Source organism: Notolepis coatsorum (assembly GCF_963971535.1).
Source record: "Notolepis coatsorum genome assembly, chromosome: 13".
NCBI lineage: Eukaryota > Metazoa > Chordata > Actinopteri > Aulopiformes > Paralepididae > Notolepis > Notolepis coatsorum.
The window spans coordinates 126,127,132-126,150,376 of NC_140177.1; the positions used below are offsets into that span (position 1 = coordinate 126,127,132).

Sequence of the window (23,245 nt, forward strand, 5' to 3'; positions counted from 1 at the left end):
GAGGAAAACAACGAGAAGCTAATGGCTAAGATACTCGACCTCGAGTACCAATCCCGCAGATTTAATATTCGTATAGTGGGTCTGGAGGAGTCAGTGAGCTGTGTACAACCCAATGTCTCGTTTGCGAGGATTACTGCAGCGAAGTTGTGATTCTACGAGCCCGTTACAAGTCTGTGATGTCCCTACTTTATGGGAAAGGTCTCAAACCTACACTATGGTATCCTGCAAAGCTTTCCATCGTCGATAAAGAAGGACTGAGGGTTCATCTCTCCTCGCCTGAAGACGCCGAGGACTACTTGAAGAACCTGCGTGGAGGATAGGCTATATACGTTTGGCTTAAACACCAAACGGCATCAAATAAATGTTGATAACCTTGATTTATAAATAGGTTAATATGTGACGCTGGATATCGTATAGAATACTTTATTTTAATGGTTCGCTATATCTGGGCTGGCTAGATCTGAGTTTTATGCAAGTCATTGTGTTGGGCCTGAGGTTTTCCCCGTGTGTGTATACTTTCCTGTTGTTGACATATTGGAATATTCTAGAACTTTAATATACGTTCTGTGACTATACGGCTTAGATCACCTCCGGAGGAAACAACAGTCTTCACAGCGGAACATCGCCCACCCCTGGCTTGGGGGACGAACTGCATATACGTATTTAAAACCTTCTTTTTATTTTTTTTGCAATAGCTCCACTACTTTTCCATTTTATTTCATCTAGGTGTTTAAACTTAGCAAAGTTCTTTTAAGATTTAAGTAAATGTACTCTACTCTTTGAGGTTTCTCTAATTTAGTCCCAATACCTTTCTTTTATTCTTCGGTGTGTTTTAACTTACACAAGTTCGTATAAGGTTTAAGTGAATATACTATGATATTTGAGGCATATTTTTTATTTTATTTTTATATCTCCTTTTTATTTAACGGGAGAGTGGCCAAGAATTGATAGTTTGAAGGTTTCTTACATATCTCGATGTGATTTATCAAGAAATATCTACAGCAAGAATTCTGGGTCTCAATGAATCCAAAATGTCAATGTGGTTAGAAGTGGTGGAGAGAATAAAAGCTAGCTTATAATGGTAGTGTCTGGTTAGGTGCAAGGTGGAGGTACTTCCCAAGGTGGGGTCCGGGAGGGGGGGGTTGGAGCTGGAGCATATGTGTGTAGGTTTTTAGATAACAGGTATTAGGGGTATATCTTATATAAGACAATTAACTAAAATGTGATCTCATTGGATGTGCTCTGACAATTAATGCTTGTATATCTTATCGTGTGTTGTCATGTTTGTTTATGTGTTTGTTTAAAAAATAATAAAAAAAAAAAATACAAGAATTGATAGTTTTAGGCAATTTGCATAGGAAAGTTAAGGATGAATTGCTCGATTTGGTTATACTGGTCGTGTACTTTAAAGGGAGGGAGGGAAATAGGAATAGGGGGAATAGGGGATTATATGTATGTGTATTTTATTAGTTTGTTATCATGCTCAAGCTCGGTTCTCAACAGGACCTCAATAGTTGGATATATATCTATTATGAATTGCTACTCCAGACGAATTACACACAGGAATACTGCAACCTGTTTAGACTATGGCTAGTTTGAATATATTGATTTGGAATACTGGGGGTCTAAATATACAAAATGAACGCAAAAGCGTGCTTACTTGGATGAAAAGACAACAGGTTGATGTGGCTCTTTTAAGCGAAACGCACCTTTTATTGGCTGACAATGTAAAGCTGGCGGATAAAATATATCAAAACATAAGCTACTCAGCTTTTGGAACTAGATCTCGTGGTGTAGCTATAGTCGTGAAACGAAAGTTGAATATTAAATTGTTGGACGTATGGTCTGATGCAGATGGCCGAGTAACTATTGCTAAGATAGACTACTGTAACAGGAAAATCGCTTTGGTAGCGGCTTATGCCCCTAATCTTTACGACGCTAACTTCTACACTTCACTCACTAGAGCAATGTTAGATCTCCCTGGGTATTCATTTATAACTGGTGCAGATTTTAATGCCATCTGGGATCCCTCGATTGATAAATCTAGTATCACCACATCCAATGACCAGAAACAGGCCTCTAAAGCATTACAGGCTTGGGCCAAGGATACAGGTGTAAATGATCTGTGGCGATTACTCAACCCAACGGCCCGAGAGTACTCTTTCTTCTCAGCAAGACGTGGAAGTGGGACCCAGTGCCAGATCACAACTATTTACTCCTAAAGGGCTCATTTAGTATAATGACATCCAGAGCCCCAAGATGGCGTTTTAATTCAACACTGTTGAAAAACACTGAATTCTATCTACAATTCAAAAATAAACGAAATGAATTCCTGCAGATTAATGCGGGTTCGGTACAAGACCCCAGAATGTTATGGATATCGGTAAAGAGTTTTATCAAGGGAAACACTACTGTCTTTGCCTCCAACCTCCGCAAGAAACGTCATTCCAAATTGGTAGAGCTGGAAACGCTTCACTCGTCGTTGTTCTCCTCTTTACAATGCAACTACTCGGGTCAATTGGAGTCTCAAATTAAAGTGTTAAAAAAGAGATTAACTCCATTTTAAGACAACAATCTGAATTTCAAATACCCAGTACAAGACAACATTATTACTTTCATGGCTCTAAACCGAGTCACCTACTAGCTATGAAGATACGATCCAATGAACAATTTGCTGATATCCCTGCTATTAAGGACCAACAGGGACTTGTTACAGACCCCAAAAAAATCAACGAGACTTTCAGTGCGTTTTACTCCAACCTGTACAAATCAGAAGTGGTTTTCGATCATAATAAACTGGATACATTTCTTGATCAAATTAACCTACCTAAACTTTCAGAGGAAGACGCTAAACAGTTAGATGCACCTATTACACTAGAGGAACTTAGGGAGGCTATATCTGAATTGCAAAGTGGTAAGGCCCCTGAATGGGATGGTATCCCACCAGAACTGTACCTCTCATGTTGGGATGTAATTGGACCCCTATTACTTGATATGATTTTATACTCAATCAAAGAGGGGCACTTCTGCAGGGACGTTAATGTGGCACTCATATCTGTCCTCCTTAAAAAAGACAAAGACCCCACCGAATGCGGTAGTTATAGACCCTTAAGCCTCCTCGGAACCGATCTCAAGCTGTACGCTAAGGTACTAGCCATCAGACTTCAAAAGCATATGACATCTTTAGTTCATCCTGATCAGACAGGCTTCATAAGAGGCCGCCTGATCACGGATAATATTAGACGGTTACTGCATGTGATAGACGCCAGCAAGGATGCCGAGCCTCCTATAGCTGTATTATCCTTGGATGCGATGAAGGCCTTTGATAGGTTGGAATGGTCTTATTTATGGGCAGTACTTGGAAGGATGGGGTTAGGAGATGGATTCATTAATATGATCAAAGTACTATACACAGATCTGTCAGCCATGATTATAACAGGTAAATTCACCTCCCCACACTTCCCTGTGTCGCGTTCGTCCAGACAGGGTTGTCCTCTTAGTCCCGGACTATTTGCTCTATCCCTAGAGCCTTTGGCACAGTATATAAGACAATCTCAGTCCATAGAGCCGATATCAATTAAGAGCACACAGCATCATATTAGTTTATATGCGGACGATGTAATATTGTTCATGCTAAACCCTACCACCTCACTGCCTCATCTTCTCAAGGTAATAGATGATTTTGGCAATCTATCTGGATTTAAGATAAACTGGCCAAAATCGGCCTTCCTTCCACTTAATGTGACTGCGAAGGCTACCTCCCTCCCAGTAAATATACCAATGGTAGAACACTTTAGATGTCTTGGAGTTGAAATATTCCCCACTATATGCCAAACGGTGAAGTATAATTATACCGGATTCCTAGATAGGATCACAAATGACTTCAGCAGGTGGTCAAAACTAAAAAACTCAGTACAGGCCCGAGCATCAATAGTTAAGATGGATGTTTTACCAAGAATTAACTTCTTCAGCTCGATGTTGCCGTTACCCCCCCCCCCCCCCTGTTGGTTACTGGCAAAAATTACACTCCGCTGCATATAAATTTATTTGGAACAACAAACCTCCACAAATAAAAAGATCCACTGCACAGAGAAATAAAGCCGATGGGGGTTTAGCATTTCCAGACTTCAACTACTATTTTAAAGCATTCTGTTTAAGACCACTGATCACCTGGTTTGATTCTCAAGCATCTGTATCCTGGAGACCATTAGAGGAGAACATAGTGGCACCACATAGACTGCAGGATATAGTATACACCAACTTATCAATTAAGCAATGCAACTTGAAATTTGGCCCTCTTATTACACATGTGATCCGGATATGGCGTGATACACAGAAACAATTTATTAACCAACATAAATGGCATAGTCATTCTCCCCTATTTAATAACAATTTACTCCTTATTTCACAACAACCTATCAGATTTACCAAATGGGAAAAGAAGGGCATACATACATTGGGGGATGTCTTCAACGAACGGGGTTTCTGCAGCTATAAAGATATATCTAACAAATTTAACCTCACCAACTCCACTTATTATTTCTATCTACAATTAAGAGCAGCTTTAAGGGCTCATGGAGTCCCATTAAAGATGCCACTTGAGCACCACAGATATCACAAATTATTTTATGAAAAGGAGACATCGAGAGGCTTCATCTCTGACTTTTATCGTCACTTACTTACGTCCTCATATGATGTCCTTCCCCTAGACTTAGTTTGGAGGAATGATATACCAAACTTGGAAGTAGATTTTGATTGGGATGAAGTCTGGGCAAACGTTCGGCTGTCGTCACGCAACCCGGATCATCAACAGATTAATCTTAATTTTATTCATAGGATTTACTTAACTCCTAGACGTTTGCACATAATGGGGCTTAAACAAGACCCTCGATGCTCCTTGTGTTTAAACTGTGATATTGGTACATTTATGCATACGTATTGGGAATGCCCTCCTGTTAAGATATTATGGGAAGAAGTAACCACTCAATTATCAGAATTTTTATTTCTGACCATACCTGTACTGCCTTCTGTATTGTTGTTGAATGATGTTTCTCAGTTATCAACCTCTGTACATGTAAAGAGACTAATTTTGTCCGGTCTCACGGCTGCCAAAAAGCTGATAGCATCACGCTGGATTCAACCGGATAAAATGTGCCGGAAGGTATGGGTTTTTACCTATCTCGATGTGATTTATCTAGAGATATCTACCGCACAAATTTTAGGTGTTAATGAAGCCAGCATAGCAATCTGGTTAGACGTGGTGGAGAAGATAAAGGATAGCATATGAACTTGTAATCCCTGGCGTTAAACGGAATAATGGATGGATAGTCCAATAGGGGGTCCTGAGGGGGGGGTGGGGGGGAAGGGAAGGAGAAGGAAAGAGTGAAGAGCAAGCAAGAGCATATGTATTGTATTGTATTGTATTGTATTCATTATGTGTATATCTTTTAATCTACATTTATTTTGATTTAAGTACTGGACAGTCATTATTGTTATTATTATGTCGGTCATAGTCCTGTGATTTATTGTGGATTTCTACTGTTAATGTATTGTGTGTCTAGTTTTATGTTAAAAAAGGGAAAATAAAAAACATTTGTTTAAAAAAAAAAGAAATCTATCGTATAGCATACTGGGAGCCAATGAAGGTAGGCAAGAACAGGGGTGAGATGACCTCTCTTCCGAGTACCTGTGCGCAATCTAGCAGCAGCTGCGTTGTGGGGTAGCTGTAGGCGGGCCATGGTCGACTTATTAAGCCCCAGGTACAGGGAGTTACAGTAATCAAGTCATGATGATATAAAGGCGTGAATGACTCTCTCAAGGTCTGAGGGGGAGAGAATGGCCTTGATCCTAGCTATGGTCCGAAGCTGGAAAAAAACACCCCTTCAACACAGAGTTCACCTGCCTATCAAAGTGAAATTCGGGGTTGAAGAACACGCCCAGGGTTTTAACAAAGAGCTGAACTAGGACAGACAGGTTACCCAGGCTGCTGGCGATTACACTGGTTTGGTTTGGGAAGCCGAAAAAGGAGAATTTCACATTTAGATTAGTTGAGTTGTAAGACGTTTTGTGCCATCCAGCATTTGATGTCATCTAGACAGAATCGGAGGCTGTCAAAACTGGACTTGTCATTGGGTTTCTTGGGGAGATAGACCTGAGTGTCGTCAGCATAACAATGGAAGGGGATGTTGTGTTTCTGAATGACTAAACCAAGGGGCAGCATATACAGAGAAAATAGAATAGGGCCAAGGATGGAGCCTTGTGGAACCCCGCAGGAGAGAGAGGCATAGGAGCCATTACCGATATTGACAGAGAAGCTTCTATCACTGAGGTAGGAGGTGAACCAAGATAGAGCTGTGCCACTGACGCCAACTGCCTGGCAGAGATGATCGATAAGGATGTCATGGTCTATCGTATCGAAGGCTGCACTAAGGTCTAGGAGCATAAAGACAGCACAGTCGCAGTTGTCAATGGTGAGAAGCAGGTCATTGGTGACCTAGAGCAGGGCAGATTCTGTGCTGTGGTTGGCTCTGAAGCCTGACTGAAATGTATCCAAGATGTTATTCAAGTGCAGGTAGGGAGACAGCTGGGAGAGAATAGCCTTTTCAAGGACCATTGACAGAAATGGGAGCTTGGAGATTGGCCTGTAGTTTAGGTTGGGTTTTTTCAGAAGGGGCTGGACCACTGCATGTCTGAAGCAGGTTGGAACGGTACCAGTGACTAGGGAGGTGTTAATGAGAGGCTGCTGGGACCAGTAGCGTGAAATACTTCTTTCAGAAGAGCAGAGGGAACTATGTCAAGGGTGGTCGGTTTCATAGCTGAGACTATATCTGTGAGAGCAGAGAGGGTGATGGGTTGAAAACAGGCCAGGGTGGATGAACAGAGCAGTGAGACATCTAAGCTACATGTAGGTGGTGTGATATTACATCTGATTTCCTCAACTTTGTTGATGAAGAATTGTAAAAATTCCTCACATTTAGTTGGAGACACATCCAGGCTAGTGCTAGAGGAGGGGTTGATGAAATAGTTAATGGTGGCAAATAGGGTCTTGGGGTTTTGAGAGTTGCGGATGAGGTCTGAAAATTATGCGGCTCTCGCTGCTTTACAGTAACTGCTAGCTGTACTAGCAGTACTGTATATCTGTATGTCGTGTATGTCATAAATGTCATGATGAATTGAAAATGGGGGACCCTGATGTAAACAAGACGATGTAAATCATACGTGTATGGAGGGTTTTCCATTCACTACTAGACTTTCTGTAAGATTCTCAAACTTCTGAATCAAATCAAATCAAATCAAATGTATTTGTATGGCCCGACAACACACGTTAATGTCCCCATCGGCCGGACACGTCTTCTTTAAACAAGTCAAGAAGAAACATAACAATAAGTCAAGAACAAAACAAGAACACCATAAGGTCCAGCAAATTTTAAATAAATGCAAAATAAATGAATGAATGCAAACACTCCCAGACATACCCCACGCGAAGGTAAGGAGCAACTCACTAAAACCTAACAATAGGAAAAAATGTACCACTGAAGACCTGGAATTTTCCCTACTTGTCCAGACCTACCTATGGTATATGAATCCCTACAGTGGGGTTAAGAGGTCTCCCCGCTCTGTGGCAGATGGCTTCTACTTCACCAGCCGTCCAGTCTTTCCACGTTTGTTCAGTGTTACACAATCCATAAGAAAGACATTCAAATGATGGCTTATTCCAACGCTGAGTCCACAACTCAAGAGTTTGTGTAACCCGTAATGTCCACAACTCAAGAGTTTGTGTAACATGGTAATGAATGAAAAGAAACGTTCAGGCTCTCCGTTCTAACGGGTCGGCCCTCCCTCCTCTTCATTCTCCTCCTCCTCCTGATTCTCCTCCTCCTCCTGATTCTCCTCCTCCTCCTGATTCTTCTCCTCCGCCACTTTCCTCTCTTCCTCCCCCGGCCTTGACGATGGCGATGCGGCTGCCGAGCTCGGCCTTGTAGAGCCCGAAGCCCAGGCACACAGGCTGGCTGAAGCTGCAGGCGGAAAAGGTGTGCAGGTGGACGAGGCTGCCGGATGGCCCCACCTCAGAGTACGTGACGGTGCCGGCGCCGTAGTCCAAGGCCACGCCCACCCGGGTGCCCGTCATCTTGCAGGAGAGGCGGGTCTTCCTGCGGTTGTGCCAGGCGGCCAGTTTCCGGTTGTGCTGCTGTGCCAGACTCCAGGACACCTGTGTGGAGGAATTTTGCCCGGAATAAGGATGTACTCAAGTCAGTACATGTGGTCCAGTTATGCTGCTCTGATTAAAGGTTATGTTAAAGTGGTATGTGGTCCAGTTATGCTGCTCTGATTAAAGGTTATGTTAAAGTGGTATGTGGTCCAGTTATGTTGCTCTAATTAAATGTTATGTTAAAGTGGTATGTGGTCCAGTCATGCTGCTCTGATTAAAGGTTATGTTAAAGTGGTATGTGGTCCAGTTATGCTGCTCTGATTAAAGGTCATGTTAAAGTGGTATGTGGTCCAGTTATGCTGCTCTGATTAAAGGTTGTGTTAAAGTGGTATGTGGTCCAGTCATGCTGCTCTGATTAAAGGTTATGTTAAAGTGGTATGTGGTCCAGTTATGCTGCTCTGATTAAAGGTCATGTTAAAGTGGTATGTGGTCCAGTTATGCTGCTCTGATTAAAGGTCATGTTAAAGTGGTATGTGGTCCAGTTATGCTGCTCTGATTACGTCCTCTCTTCATACATTTTTGCCATGTTTTCTATGCAAAATCTTTTTCTTCAAAGCAACTAGTAACTCAGTAGGAGTTAGATCATTTTGTGTACTGTACTGTGTAGGGACTGTCCTGCTCCACTAGGGGCAGGCTTTTCTCATTCACTAGGCTGGGGGCGGGGCTGGCTTTTCTAATTCACAGGAGCGATCTTTTCTACCACAGTGCACAAACTCAACTCTACGTTGGCTTTGAGAGTTGTTTGATTGATTGAATTGATTGAAAACTTTATTAACAGATTGCAGAATGGGTACAGTACAGTACATTGAGAGTTGTTTGATTGATTGAATTGATTGAAAACTTTATTAACAGATTGCAGAATGGGTACAGTACATAGATGTAGCAGTACTGTCTATCTGTATGTCATGTATGTCATATATGTCCTGATGAATTGAAAATGGGGGATTTTGTGTACTGTACTGTGTAGGGACTGTCCTCGCCCACGGTCTATTTAACGTTATGTACAGTAGTTGTGTTTGATTGATTGAAAACTTTATTAACAGATTGCAGAATGGGTACAGTACAGTACATAGATGTAGCAGTACTGTCTATCTGTATGTCATGTATGTCATATATGTCCTGATGAATTGAAAATGGGGGACCCTGATGTAAACAAGACGAAAGACTTTCTCTGGTCTGCGTCCCCTTAACAATTGTGTGTATTGAGCTGTACTGTATTGTACCCATTCTGCAATCTGTTAATAAAGTTTTCAATCAATCAATCAAAACAGCTCAATACATACAATTGTTAAGGGGATGCAGACCAGAGAAAGACGTTTGTCTTGTTTACATCAGGGTCCCCCATTTTCAATTCATCATAAACAGGGGTGTAAAAAGTACCCAGAAATTATACTTTACTACTACTATTATACTAAGTACACTGTACAACTGTACAAGCAAAACTGTACATTGGAATATTGACGAAACCATACTTGGTCATTTACTGTACATTGGAGGGGGTTGGGTTAGGACATTTACAGGGGCCAGTTTCGAATTGCAGTCTCCCGTAGTTGCTCTTTGAGAGTGGTTTTGAAAGTGGGTAGTGATTCACATTCCTTTACAGCAGGGATCAGCAACCTTTTTGATACGAAGTGCCATTTTTAAATGTTCTTGTTAACCAGTGTGCCATATCAATGTTAAGGTTAATTATGACACCACATCACAATATAAATCTCCAACAGATCTGTAATTCTATTCCATCCATATAGGCAACGTGCATAGCAATTAGCAATAGTTTTAATAACCATTTTCCTCTCATAAATATATAAGAGAATGCTGCCGTCTTTATGAGATGCTTGCTTGCCATACCTGGACACATTCTGCCTTGTCTGCCTCATCCTTTAAAGTTCTCATGTTTGGTCTCAAAATGGCGTTTAACACTCAATGTTCGGCAAACAACAAGAGACTGACCCTTCTCATTGGCTCTGACCATGAAATATCCCTGGTATATAAGTCAACCTACAGTACCATAAATAACAGGCTGTGCAACTGCCAATGGCTGTGAAAGAGGTAACTGCATGGGGAGGTAACTCAACATTTCCAAAAAGGTTCCTCTTACACATTTGCTAGTGTGCCATGTTGGTTTAGATAATGTGTACCAATGGTGGCACTCGTGCCTAAGGTTGCTGACCCCTGCTTTACAGCTTTGGGTAGGGCGTTCCACATCGATGTGGCATAATTGCGAACCGTGTTTAGTCGGTTGTTTGAGCCGAATCTGGGTTTAACATGATTTGTGGAGCTCCCTCTGGTGTTGTGATCGTGGTATTCACTGACCTTTGGGAAGTATTTTGACATGTACATGGGTACCTTAGTCGTATAGTGTATCTTGTTGACCAGGCCCGTTGCAAGTTGCTGTACTCTGTCGTCTACTCTAAGCCATCCTAGGTTGTCAAAGTGGGCAGGGGTGAGGTGGGTTCTAGGAGTAAGGTCAAGCAGTAGTCTGACCAGTTTGTTTTGAGATCTGCCAGGTTATGACATTTATGCTTCTACCTAAAACCAGGTTATGTGAGTAGCTGGGATTGGTTCAGGTTCTGATATTGCTGTACAGGCCAAGATTTCACTGATCGCTTTAGTACTTAGAAACATAGCACTATGTTGTATCCTCTCACCAGGCTCCAATGCAATGGGGCACATTTTCACATGATGTTGCTGTCAATGACGCATTATACAAAATGGTCATCAGTAGTGGCCACAGAAATAAACCCATATTCCATAATGGGACTTGAGTATACTGAATATTTGACCATACCAAATATCTCATATAAAAGGCCTTCTAGTAGGCCAGTTGACTAACTCACATAATTAGCATCATATAGCCACAATACTAACCCTAACCCTTTCGGCACAGCTAGACGTGAAGAACAACCACTCTCTGTCCCCACTCAACTATGACCCACACATCAGAGAAAGATATCAATATCAACACAATTAAACAGAAGTTGAGTAATTTGTCTAGATGTCATTGCTTCTCAACATTAAATCTTTGACCTTTTAAGGATTGTGAGTGATTTATCGTGGCCCAGAGACACCCCTATGTACCTGTACTAGGCGTCAACCTGACCTGTAGACTGGGGTAGAGAGACACAGATGGATTTATAGCCATGCTTAAGATCAATCATTATTGTAACTGAGGGGTACAATTCCCTGACTGTATTACTAGATATGATACTTACTACCACTACCTTTGTACTTAATATTCGGCCACCCAGTACACGGCATAAATATATTATGATGAACACTGTCACGTAGATGAAACGGATCCAACACAAATGTACGAATTAGAAATAGGTCTTTATTTCTACACAGCGATGGTGTGTAGAGCAAGCACTTAATCAAATCAATCACATTTATGAATGGAATTAGTATGCACTTTTATGGCAAGAGTATTTGTCGGTATATCAATAGAGAATGTCCAATCTCTGAAGGCGCAGGTGGTACATATACGACCTGGAATAGTTTAAGGAATAACAGCAATGATACTTTAATGATTATATACTGGATACACTAGAGGGGGTTAATCCGGTCGCTTGTAAGCCGACAGGAGTAGGAAGGGGGGGGGGGTAGAATCCGACTGCCTCATCCGGCCAAGGGTATCCCAGGTGAACCCACTGTAGTGCCGTTCAATGCGCCGGCGATCCTTGGACCACAGATGAAAGCAGGTGGACTCTTTGTGGGCCGGCGTCATCCGGTCCACGGAGGAGAGACGTGAAGCGACCTCGTCTTGCAGAGCGTCTCCTCACCTTGCGTCCTCTCCAGGGGGGGGGGGTTCCAACACACGGCAGTGTCGGGGGTCTTTATCCATGGAATAATCAAAGTATACAAAGCATAATCCGTGCCTGGGAAGGCGGGCTGTCGTCGGTAGAATAATCCGGTATACAGGTCCACTCGCTCGTCGGCTCTGGGGCTCCTCGGGTGCAGCTTCACGTGGGGTCAACCACCCTGGATAAGCAGCCAGTTCTCTGCCCGAAACGATGGGGTACTGACTACGGTAGTATTCTCACCGCACGAAGCACTATATATTAACAGACTATTATTAGCTTAATAGACTACGTCTAACTCGACGATATAGTGCCAAATATGACTATTCAAATATTAATATACACGATGTCTCAATACCGATGGTAGGCGAACTTGGCCTTACTCCCACACGTGGCGTCGCGGGGAGGCTTTACGTCTGTGACTCTATTGGAGGGTAAGAAACTGGACTGAAAAAGGAAGTCCTACTTTAGTAGCGCAGTATATATACGCACTATGAACAAATAGTCCCATTAGTGGTGCGGTAGCCAGATTCCTACGCGGAACTAGGACTTGTTCGTACATGTGGAGCGGTACGTTTGAACTGGGTCTGAGGGGTATGGCAGCCTGGCACCAAGGTCTCGACCAATAGTAGAATGGAGACTATTATGGGATGTTCAGTAGGCTAGAATGGATATTCAATGCATATTGTACAAGGAATATACAAGGGATATCAGGGAATATTAGAGAATATACGAATACAATTAAATATATATATATAAATAAATATATATATTCGGTTTAATCTGGCCCTTCACAACAGCCACCCCCTGATTGGTCCCAGACCTAATCAGTTAAACAGAGACAGATTAATCGCGTTGTCTATTTACACATAAGGGTTTGCTGTAGGGGTCAGTCAACTTCACAAAGTCATAGGGTTGTAGGGTCATGGTCATCATCGATTGTGTCTGGGAGTCGAGGCAGTTCTATGAGCCTCGCCACGGGACGGGTGTAAGTGCGACCCTGGACGAGCACTTCAGCTGCTCGGACCTTGCCGTCGGCACCGGTGATCACTTTGCTTACGCGGCCGGCCGGCCACATAGCTCTGGGCAGTGATTGATCAATAATCATGACGACTGTTCCTTCTGTCAAATTGTCTCTCTCCTTTACCCACTTCTGGCGGGTCTGTAGAGACGGTAGGTAGTGCAGTAGGAAACTGTTCCAAAACTTGTCGGCTAATACTTGGCTGTACCTCCACATTCGTCGGCCGTTCGCTTCTTCAGGCCGGTACATTGTCTGTGGTAATGCAGGATCTAGCCGCCCCATCAGGAGTGTGTTGGGGGTAACTGGGTCGATATCCGCCACATCACTGGAGACATATCCGAGGGGCTTCGAGTTAAGTACTCCCTCAATCTCCGTGAGGACTGTCATTAGGACTTCTTCCGCCACAGTCTGGGCCCCAAGTACTGCGTACAGGGCTGTCTTTATGGAGCGCACTTCTCGTTCCCAAGTGCCACCGAAGTGGGGTGCGTTTGGGGGGTTGAATTGGAAATCAACCTGTGCTGGAGCGAGGTGGGTCTTAAGTTCTGGGCCCATAGCTTGGAAGCTCTCTCTCAGCTCTCTTTCGCCGCCTTTGAAGTTTGTCCCATGATCGGACAATAGGGTAGACGGTCTTCCTTTCCGTGATGTGAATCTACGGAAGGCCATAAGGAATGAGTCTGTGCTCATGGTCGGGAGAAGCTCGATGTGTATCGCTCTGGTGGTCATGCATTTGAATACAATACCCCACCGCTTCTCGGTTCCTCTTCCTTTCTTTATGTGCAGCGGGCCAAAGCAGTCCATACCCGTTGAGTGGAATGGCTTGTCACCGATTCGGAGGCGACATGGAGGAAGGTCAGCCATCCTTGGTATGCTGGGCTGCGCGCGCCACTTGCGGCAGTCTAGACATGTTCGCTGGAAGCGTCGTACCGCCTCTCTTCCTTGTAGGATCCAGTAACGACGTCTGATTTCCGCGAAGACTCTTTCTGCTCCTGCGTGATGTACATCCTCATCGTATTTCTTTATGATCAGCTCTGTGACCTTGTGTCGGCTGTTCAATACGATCGGGTATTTAATGTCATCCGGTAGATTGGGGGCTCTGCGTAGGCGACCACCCACTCTGATGAGGGTATGAGCGTCGTTCTCGGGGGCCAGATGAATTAATCTGCTGTCGGATGGGACGGGCTTTCCTCCCTGTAGACAGGCCAATTCATCGGGGAACGAGTCTCTCTGGGCTCGCTGCAGTAGAAGCAATTCTGCTTCCTCGTAGTTAGCTGCTGACATATCAGCGGGGGACTTGCACTCCGGGTGGTCCCGCAGGAATGTTCTTTGTTGTGCACTCTCTATGGACGTGCAATCGTCTATGTTAGGGTCGGTGGAGGCTACGGTGCTCAATCCACAGAACACAGACTTCTTATTTTCCACCTCCTCTGGACTTGCTTCCCTCGGGATAGGCATGGGCCACTGTCCTTCCGGGAGTCTTAGGAATGCGGGGCCGTCACTGTAGACATTGCGACGGGTGAGGTCATCCAGGGGCATCCCCCGGGTGATGACGTCAGCTGGGTTCTGTTTTGTATCAACGTAGCGCCACTCTGTTTCTCCGGTTAACTCTTCGGTTAAGTCTTGAATCTCGGTGACTCTGACTCCCACGAAGACTTTGTACTTGCATGAGTCCGATTTGATCCAGGCGAGTACCGTCGTGGAATCTGACCACAGGATTGTTCTAGACACCGGTATGGTGAGCTCACGTTGGATGAGCGTGGCTAGGTGCGCTCCGGCTAGGGCTGCGCAGAGCTCTAGACGTGGGATAGATTGTTGCTTGCGTGGGGCTATTCTCGAGCGGGCGAGGACAAATGCTGTGTAGATCTCTCCCCCCTTCTCTTGGGCCCGTAAGTAGGCTACTGATCCGTATGCGACCTCTGAGGCGTCACTGAAGACGTGTAAGTCCATTCTACATGTCTCTGGCCTCACCGTGGGTGGGAAGTAGCTTCGGCGCATATTAACGCCTGGGAGTGAGTGGAGCTCCATCTCCCACTCTCTCCAGGTGGATGCAAGGTGTGCGGGAATGGGGTCGTCCCAGCCCTGGTCCTTGTCCCACAATGCTCGTACAATCATTTTTGCCCTGGTGGTGTACGGTAGAATACATCCTAGCGGGTCATATTGTCGGGCGAGTGTTGTGTACACACTCCGTCTGGTGGTCGGCGCCGCCGCCGGCCTTCCCTGCTCCGTAGTCAGGGGCTTGTGTCTGTAGTGAAGCGAATCTGTTTTGAATCGCCACACCAATCCCAGGGTCATCTCCTGGGCTTCTCCCGGGATTGTAGCCATCCAGGTCTCGCTGCTGGCTGCCTTGTCCTCGGAGGAGAGGCTGCGCAGTACTTGCGGATCGCTGCTGGCCCACTGCCTGAGATCAAAGCCGCCTTTGATCAATGAGGCGCGGAGTTTAATCAGGAGAGCCTCGGCTTCTTCTTGGGTTGAAAGGCTTTGTAGACAGTTGTCTACGTAGAAGCTGTTCTTTACGCTGTGTCGGACCTCTTCGTCCGCTGCTGGGTCCTCTGCTACATGTTTCTGTAGTGCAAATGTAGCACAGCAGGGGCTGCACGTCGTTCCGAAGGGGAGGACTTCCCATTGGTAGATGGCTGGGTGCTCATCTCCTGGCTTCTCTCTCCATAGGAACCGTAACAGGGGCTTGTCCGCCTCTACTAATCTCACCTGCAGGAACATTCCTTTAATGTCCCCGCTGATGGCCACCTTTTCCTGGCGGAAGCGGAGTAGAACGCCGAGTAGGGAGGGGCCGAGTGTGGGACCGGGCAGTAACTCTTTATTCAGATTTTGGGATCCGATCTGGTAGCTGCAGTTAAATACTATGCGGTCTTTACCGTTGTGATGGACCTTGTGGTGGGGCACGTACCACGATTCAGTGGTCTGGTCAGCCTCTTTAATGTCCATCTTTGTGACGTGTCCCGCTGTGATGAGCTTCTCAATCTCAGCGCGGTATACACTCTCTTGGGCGGGGTTCTTGGCTAAGCGGCGCTCCGTGTTCAGCAGGTACCGTTTTGTGGCGTCTGTCTTGGCGTGGAAAGTAGGCATTCCTTCTCGCCGCAGGAGTGGCGTGGCGTATCTCAACACGCCGTTGACCGGGACTCTCTTGGTCCCTGTCTCGAGGAGGTGAATGGCGTAAATGTCATCTTTAGAGCGAATGTCTTTCTTTCCGTTCTTAAAGGGCATTTGTTCCAAGGTCCATAGCCGCTCTACGTGTTGCAGGAGTGCGGTTTCTCCCTCTGTGACTCGGGAGTGGAGACATCTAGTGGCTGTACTTCGGTTGAGAGATTTGGCGAGCGGGCCTTGGAGAGTCCATCCCAAACGGGTCTCGACTGCTGCAGGACAGCCTCGGGGTCCGGTATGAACCCGGTCTATCGGGACAATGAGGTCTGCATGGTCGGAGCCTATCAACAGGGTCGGCATAGCATTGTCTATGAGCGGGATCGGTAACTTGCGCAGATGTACATATTTCTCCATCAGCTTGGCGACGGGGTATGTGTACCGCGACAGTCCTATTTCTTGGCTGGTGAAAGCGTCTGTAATCTGGTACCGTCGCTCAGGCTGGCCGCTTGCTGCGATAGAGAATGAGACATTCTCGCCCTTTATCGTCTTCAAATCTCGTCTTATTGTCCGAATTGTCATTTGGGTTTCGCTTCCCCGCAGCCCTAGCTGGGCCGCAGCGGAGGCGAGCAGCAGGGTCTTCTCTGACCCGTCATCGAGGACGGCGTAAGTGTCCAGGACTTTATTCTGGTAGCTTAGTGTCACACGCACTACTTTTAGGAGTACTCGGGCTCCACTGCTGCTGGCGGGATCGATGTACATGACGCTCGCTTTGCGGCTGGATGGTGCGGGTGAAGGGCGCCGTCTGTTACTGTCGTGAAGTATGTCCAGATGGGATCCATCGCACTTGGTGCACCTTTTCTTTAAGCGGCATTCGGCTGCCATGTGTGAGCGCGCACAGCGAAAACAGCGCTTGTTGGACTTTATCCATTGACCTGCTTCCTCCGCGTTCAGCTTGGGGAAGGAGTCACATTGCGCTAGCCAGTGTTCTTTCTCACAGTAGGGGCACACTATCTTCCACTTCTCCGTTCTGGAGGGGGTACTGTGGCTCCTGCTGCTCGGTACTGACTCCGATTGGTGCATCACAGTCACCGATCTTCTTCCATCATTTAGTCGTCTGGTTCCTTCTCTGGAGCCAGGGGTGCTCCGTCCGAATGTATCTAGCCGTAGGCTGCTGACTTCTCTCGCCAGGAAGTCTGCTAGATCGAGGAGGTTCGGTTCGGGGCCATTCGGGTCTCTGTGGTCCCTCTGCCGCCTAAAGCGCTCCTGACGAGCGGGCGGCAGCTTCTCCAGAATCCTTTCCACATTTGAGTTGGCGTAAAGTTCATGCCTCCCCTTCTCTCTTTGCGCTCCCAACATCCCTACCAGGGACTGCACTCTGATGGACAGGTCGTCCAGTGCTCGATTGTCTATTGCTGGGGGTAAGCGGTCGATGTGTCGGATCTCCTGGATCACGTAATCCCATATGCGCCCATACCTCTGGTCCAATGCTACCAGCGCTGCTGTGTATGGGGTGGTGGAAGTCGCGTAGGCGAGCGCTATATTATGTGCGCGGGGTACCTTTAAGTGCTTCAGTAGGATGGCGTATTTGTGGCGTTCATCCAATACATCCACCAACATGGTCTCCAGGCACATGCGGAGTTCTGTATACTGGGCCCGGTTCTCTTGGGTGAAGTCGGGTACCATAGGCGTGCCAATGTATGACGCTGACTGTGGATACATCGGCGAGCGTTGGGGGAGAGGCCTCCTAGGCGAGTCTCCTCCCGCTCCTTGGTATGGGCTGGTACCGGCAGTGTACCATGGCCCGCTTGTCCAGGTGCTGTTCCTCGGTGCGGGTCGTGCGTCGTGCTCACCCGTGTATAGAGTCGGGGGTCTGTAGCGCAGCTCCGCGGGAGTATAGCCTGGGCTGTACCGGACCTCCTGGTCCGGTAGAGTACTGTGCTGTCTTCGGGCGTGGTTCTCCTCCTCTTCCTCTTCGTCTTCAGTTAGGTCATCCAGTGCTTGTAGTCTCTGGTTTAGCCTCTCCACAGGATATGCTGCTCCTTCCCGGTTGCTAGGTCTCGCTTGGACCGGTGGGGGGAAGTGGTCTGTGGGGGGTATAGACCTCGTCTGTTGGTCAAGTTCAGGGTTGTTTACTCGGCTAGGGGATGCCGCCCTGGAGGTGTGTCTAGACGAGTTCCTGGAGCCTGTGGCGGAGGGAGAGGGTGTTGTCCGTCTGATCAGCTGTTCTATTAGTTGCGACTGCTGTCTGTCGCGCGCTGCGTCCCGTTGAGCACCGGCTCGTTCTCGGGCCACATTCTCTTCCATCTGAATGTGTCTTATTTCTAGACGTATCTGCTCGTGTTCGCTTCGCTGCTGGATCTGCAGTCGGTCGCGTTCAGCAGCGGCGTTCAGGCTGATGAGGAAGGCCTGCTGTAGGGTCCTCTCTGCCTCGCTGGGAGAAGGCGGTTGTATAGGGGAGCCTTCCCTCGGGGTACTCCTTGCGGAGCCTTGGAGCTCTATCTCCACGGTGCTCTCCCTGTCTTCTTCCGTGCCGAGTTCTCTCTCGGTAGCGTTGTATTCCTCCCGGGACTCATCGGGGACTACTTCTTCAGTACTGGCGGGGTGTGAAGTCATGTCTGGTTCCCACTGGTCCCCACCGTGAACTTGGTCAGTTACATTAGAGCCCGTAGGGGCCTCTATGGTCGGGGTAGTCTGGGCGTTGGGGTTAGACATACTTTTACTTTCTAGTTTTACCGCGTTTACTGTTAGTAGAAGACTAGGTTGTTGACTGACAGCGTAGGCCTCTAAGTACTGAGGGAGCCGTCGTTCGCGCTGCGGGCGTTGGTTAGGAGGATCGTTTCGTGGAGTGTTCATCATAGGCCATTTCAATATTAATAACACTATATTAATATTACACTAATTACCCTCCGGCTCGAAGGACCAATTGTAACTGAGGGGTACAATTCCCTGACTGTATTACTAGATATGATACTTACTACCACTACCTTTGTACTTAATATTCGGCCACCCAGTACACGGCATAAATATATTATGATGAACACTGTCACGTAGATGAAACGGATCCAACACAAATGTACGAATTAGAAATAGGTCTTTATTTCTACACAGCGATGGTGTGTAGAGCAAGCACTTAATCAAATCAATCACATTTATGAATGGAATTAGTATGCACTTTTATGGCAAGAGTATTCGTTGGTATATCAATAGAGAATGTCCAATCTCTGAAGGCGCAGGTGGTACATATACGACCTGGAATAGTTTAAGGAATAACAGCAATGATACTTTAATGATTATATACTGGATACACTAGAGGGGGTTAATCCGGTCGCTTGTAAGCCGACAGGAGTAGGAAGGGGGGGGGGGTAGAATCCGACTGCCTCATCCGGCCAAGGGTATCCCAGGTGAACCCACTGTAGTGCCGTTCAATGCGCCGGCGATCCTTGGACCACAGATGAAAGCAGGTGGACTCTTTGTGGGCCGGCGTCATCCGGTCCACGGAGGAGAGACGTGAAGCGACCTCGTCTTGCAGAGCGTCTCCTCACCTTGCGTCCTCTCCAGGGGGGGGGGGTTCCAACACACGGCAGTGTCGGGGGTCTTTATCCATGGAATAATCAAAGTATACAAAGCATAATCCGTGCCTGGGAAGGCGGGCTGTCGTCGGTAGAATAATCCGGTATACAGGTCCACTCGCTCGTCGGCTCTGGGGCTCCTCGGGTGCAGCTTCACGTGGGGTCAACCACCCTGGATAAGCAGCCAGTTCTCTGCCCGAAACGATGGGGTACTGACTACGGTAGTATTCTCACCGCACGAAGCACTATATATTAACAGACTATTATTAGCTTAATAGACTACGTCTAACTCGACGATATAGTGCCAAATATGACTATTCAAATATTAATATACACGATGTCTCAATACCGATGGTAGGCGAACTTGGCCTTACTCCCACACGTGGCGTCGCGGGGAGGCTTTACGTCTGTGACTCTATTGGAGGGTAAGAAACTGGACTGAAAAAGGAAGTCCTACTTTAGTAGCGCAGTATATATACGCACTATGAACAAATAGTCCCATTAGTGGTGCGGTAGCCAGATTCCTACGCGGAACTAGGACTTGTTCGTACATGTGGAGCGGTACGTTTGAACTGGGTCTGAGGGGTATGGCAGCCTGGCACCAAGGTCTCGACCAATAGTAGAATGGAGACTATTATGGGATGTTCAGTAGGCTAGAATGGATATTCAATGCATATTGTACAAGGAATATACAAGGGATATCAGGGAATATTAGAGAATATACGAATACAATTAAATATATATATATAAATAAATATATATATTCGGTTTAATCTGGCCCTTCACAACAATTATTACAATGTCTTTGTAAACACAAAAGACAATACATATCTTTGCTGGTGGCCTTCTGATTACCACTCCAGGACCACCTAGTTAGGAACCTTTGTTTAATATGGGGCCTAACATAACCTTAAAACAGCAAACATTTTCCTGAAGGAATTGTATGGGCTAGCAAGCTGGAAGTCATGAGATTACTTGAATGTAATTCAAGCATATATACCTTTAGGAGTTGAACATGAAGTAGTATTTTAACTTTGGGTGGAATAAAGTTTTAGAAACATTTGGGATGAATACACCTTTAAAGCTATTTGTGGGACTACACATACAAAAATAAAAACGAAAGAATGGAAAAACATGCAGAACTGATCGCTAATGCTGTCACGTCCCTGATGAAGATGAACAGGAGCACTTGGATTGGCAAGGTATTGTATTGGAGCGGACCCACGACAGGATGAAGGATGACAGGATGGGTCAAGCGCAGATGACATTTCAATGGCAACCCCCCCAAAGGAATGCGTGTGTGCTGCCCATCTCACATGTGTTACAAATAAAGACTTCATAGTCCCATTTCATTCATTTATTCATTCAAACTATTTGGGGTTATAAGCTTTAAAAGGATTTGGGGAAGACACCATAACACAATTGGGAATTAGAACCTTTAAAATAATTTGGGTGGAATACACCTTTAAAATGATTCGGGAAGACACATTTGGGTATTAGAACCTTTAAAACCATTTGGGTGGAATACACCTTTAAAATGATTCGGGGAAGACACATTTGGGTATTAGAACCTTTAAGACCATTTGGGTGGAATACACCTTTAAAATGATTTGTGGAAGACACATTTGGGTATTGGAACCTTTAAAACCATTTGGGTGGAATACACCTTTAAAATGATTCGGGGAAGACACATTTGGGTATTAGAACCTTTAAAACCATTTGGGTGGAATACACCTTTAAAATGATTCGGGGAAGACACATTTGGGTATTAGAACCTTTAAAACCATTTGGGTGGAGCACACACACGACACGCACGCTGTGCACGCTCACACACTAGCAGCCACTTTAACACTTCAACATGAGCGGGCACACACTCATGCGCACACACTCACACTTATTGCCAAAAGGAAAAGCCACTTTAAATCAGTATTAGCAACAGTAACAGTGTATTGCACTACCAAAGCTACCTAGCATGTCCTATATGCTCTGTAAATAACTATGTACAGATACCGATTTTGATGTCACACCATGTTACCTGTTACCTGTTATTGCAATTTTTTTTTTGTATTGGATTCTATTATATGTTGTACCCACTGTATTGCACATCGTTGCGGGCAAGACCACCCGCATTTCATTGTATACTCGTATGCCGTGACAAATAAAACTCTTGACTTGACTTGACCTTTAAAATGATTCGGGGGAGACACATTTTGGTATTAGAACCTTTAAAACCATTTGGAAGGAATACACCTTTAAAATGATTCGGGGAAGACACATTTGGGTATTAGAACCTTTAAGACCATTTGGGTGGAATACACCTTTAAAATGATTCGGGAAGACACATTTGGGTATTAGAACCTTTAAAACCATTTGGGTGGAATACACCTTTAAAATGATTCGGGGGAGACACATTTTGGTATTAGAACCTTTAAAACCATTTGGGTGGAATACACCTTTAACTGTCCTGCTACTGGTGCATCACTGTGATCCACTGTCCTGCTAACCATTTGGGTGGAATACACCTTTAACTGTCCTGCTACTGTTGCATCACTGTGATGTACTGTCCTGCTAACCATTTGGGTGGAATACACCTTTAACTGTCCTGCGACTATACACCTACTGTACTGCTACTGTACACCTACTGTACTGCTACTGTACACCTACTGTACTGCTACTGTACTGCTACTGTACACCTACTGTACTGCTACTGTACACACCTCCTGCACATTGTGATGGGGCTGTCCTGCTAACCATTTGGGTGGAATACACCTTTAACTGTCCTGCTACTGTTGCATCACTGTGATCCACTGTCCTGCTACTGTATTATAACCTTTAAAACAATTTGGGTGGAATACACCTTTAAAATCATCCGGGGAAGACACATTTGGGTTATAACCTTTAACACTATTTGGGTGGAATACACCTTTAACTGTCCTGCAGCCATTTTACCACTGTCCACTGTCCTGCTACTGTTGCATCACTGTGATGCACTGTCCTGCACTGTCCTGCTAACCATTTGGGTGGAATACACCTTTAACTGTCCTGCTACATCACTGTCCTGCTACATCACTGTGATGTACTGTCCTGCTACATCACTGTCCTGCTACATCACTGTCCTGCTACATCACTGTCCTGCTACATCACTGTGATGTACTGTCCTGCTACATCACTGTCCTGCTACATCACTGTGATGTACTGTCCTGCTACATCACTGTCCTGCTACATCACTGTCCTGCTACATCACTGTCCTGCTACATCACTGTGATGCACTGTCCTGCTACATCACTGTGATGCACTGTCCTGCTACATCCCTGTAATGTACTGTCCTGCTACATCACTGTCCTGCTACATCACTGTCCTGCTACATCACTGTCCTGCTACATCACTGTCCTGCTACATCACTGTGATGTACTGTCCTGCTACATCACTGTCCTGCTACATCACTGTGATGTACTGTCCTGCTACATCACTGTCCTGCTACATCACTGTGATGTACTGTCCTGCTACATCACTGTCCTGCTACATCACTGTGATGTACTGTCCTGCTACATCA

General features: G+C 45.7%; 1 protein-coding gene across 1 annotated transcript in view; it reads right to left on the minus strand.

Moving 5' to 3' along the window:
- Positions 1–6,043: 6,043 nt before the first annotated feature.
- The window catches only part of trim110 (tripartite motif containing 110), a gene marked incomplete at both ends in the record, with an annotated part of 168,268 nt that continues 151,066 nt past the window's right edge, over positions 6,044–23,245 (minus strand). The window contains 2 exons of the mRNA XM_084327799.1: positions 6,044–6,201; positions 7,921–8,209. Of these exons, the coding sequence (XP_084183925.1) occupies positions 6,044–6,201; positions 7,921–8,209 (447 nt within the window). The remainder of the gene's footprint in view (positions 6,202–7,920; positions 8,210–23,245) is intronic.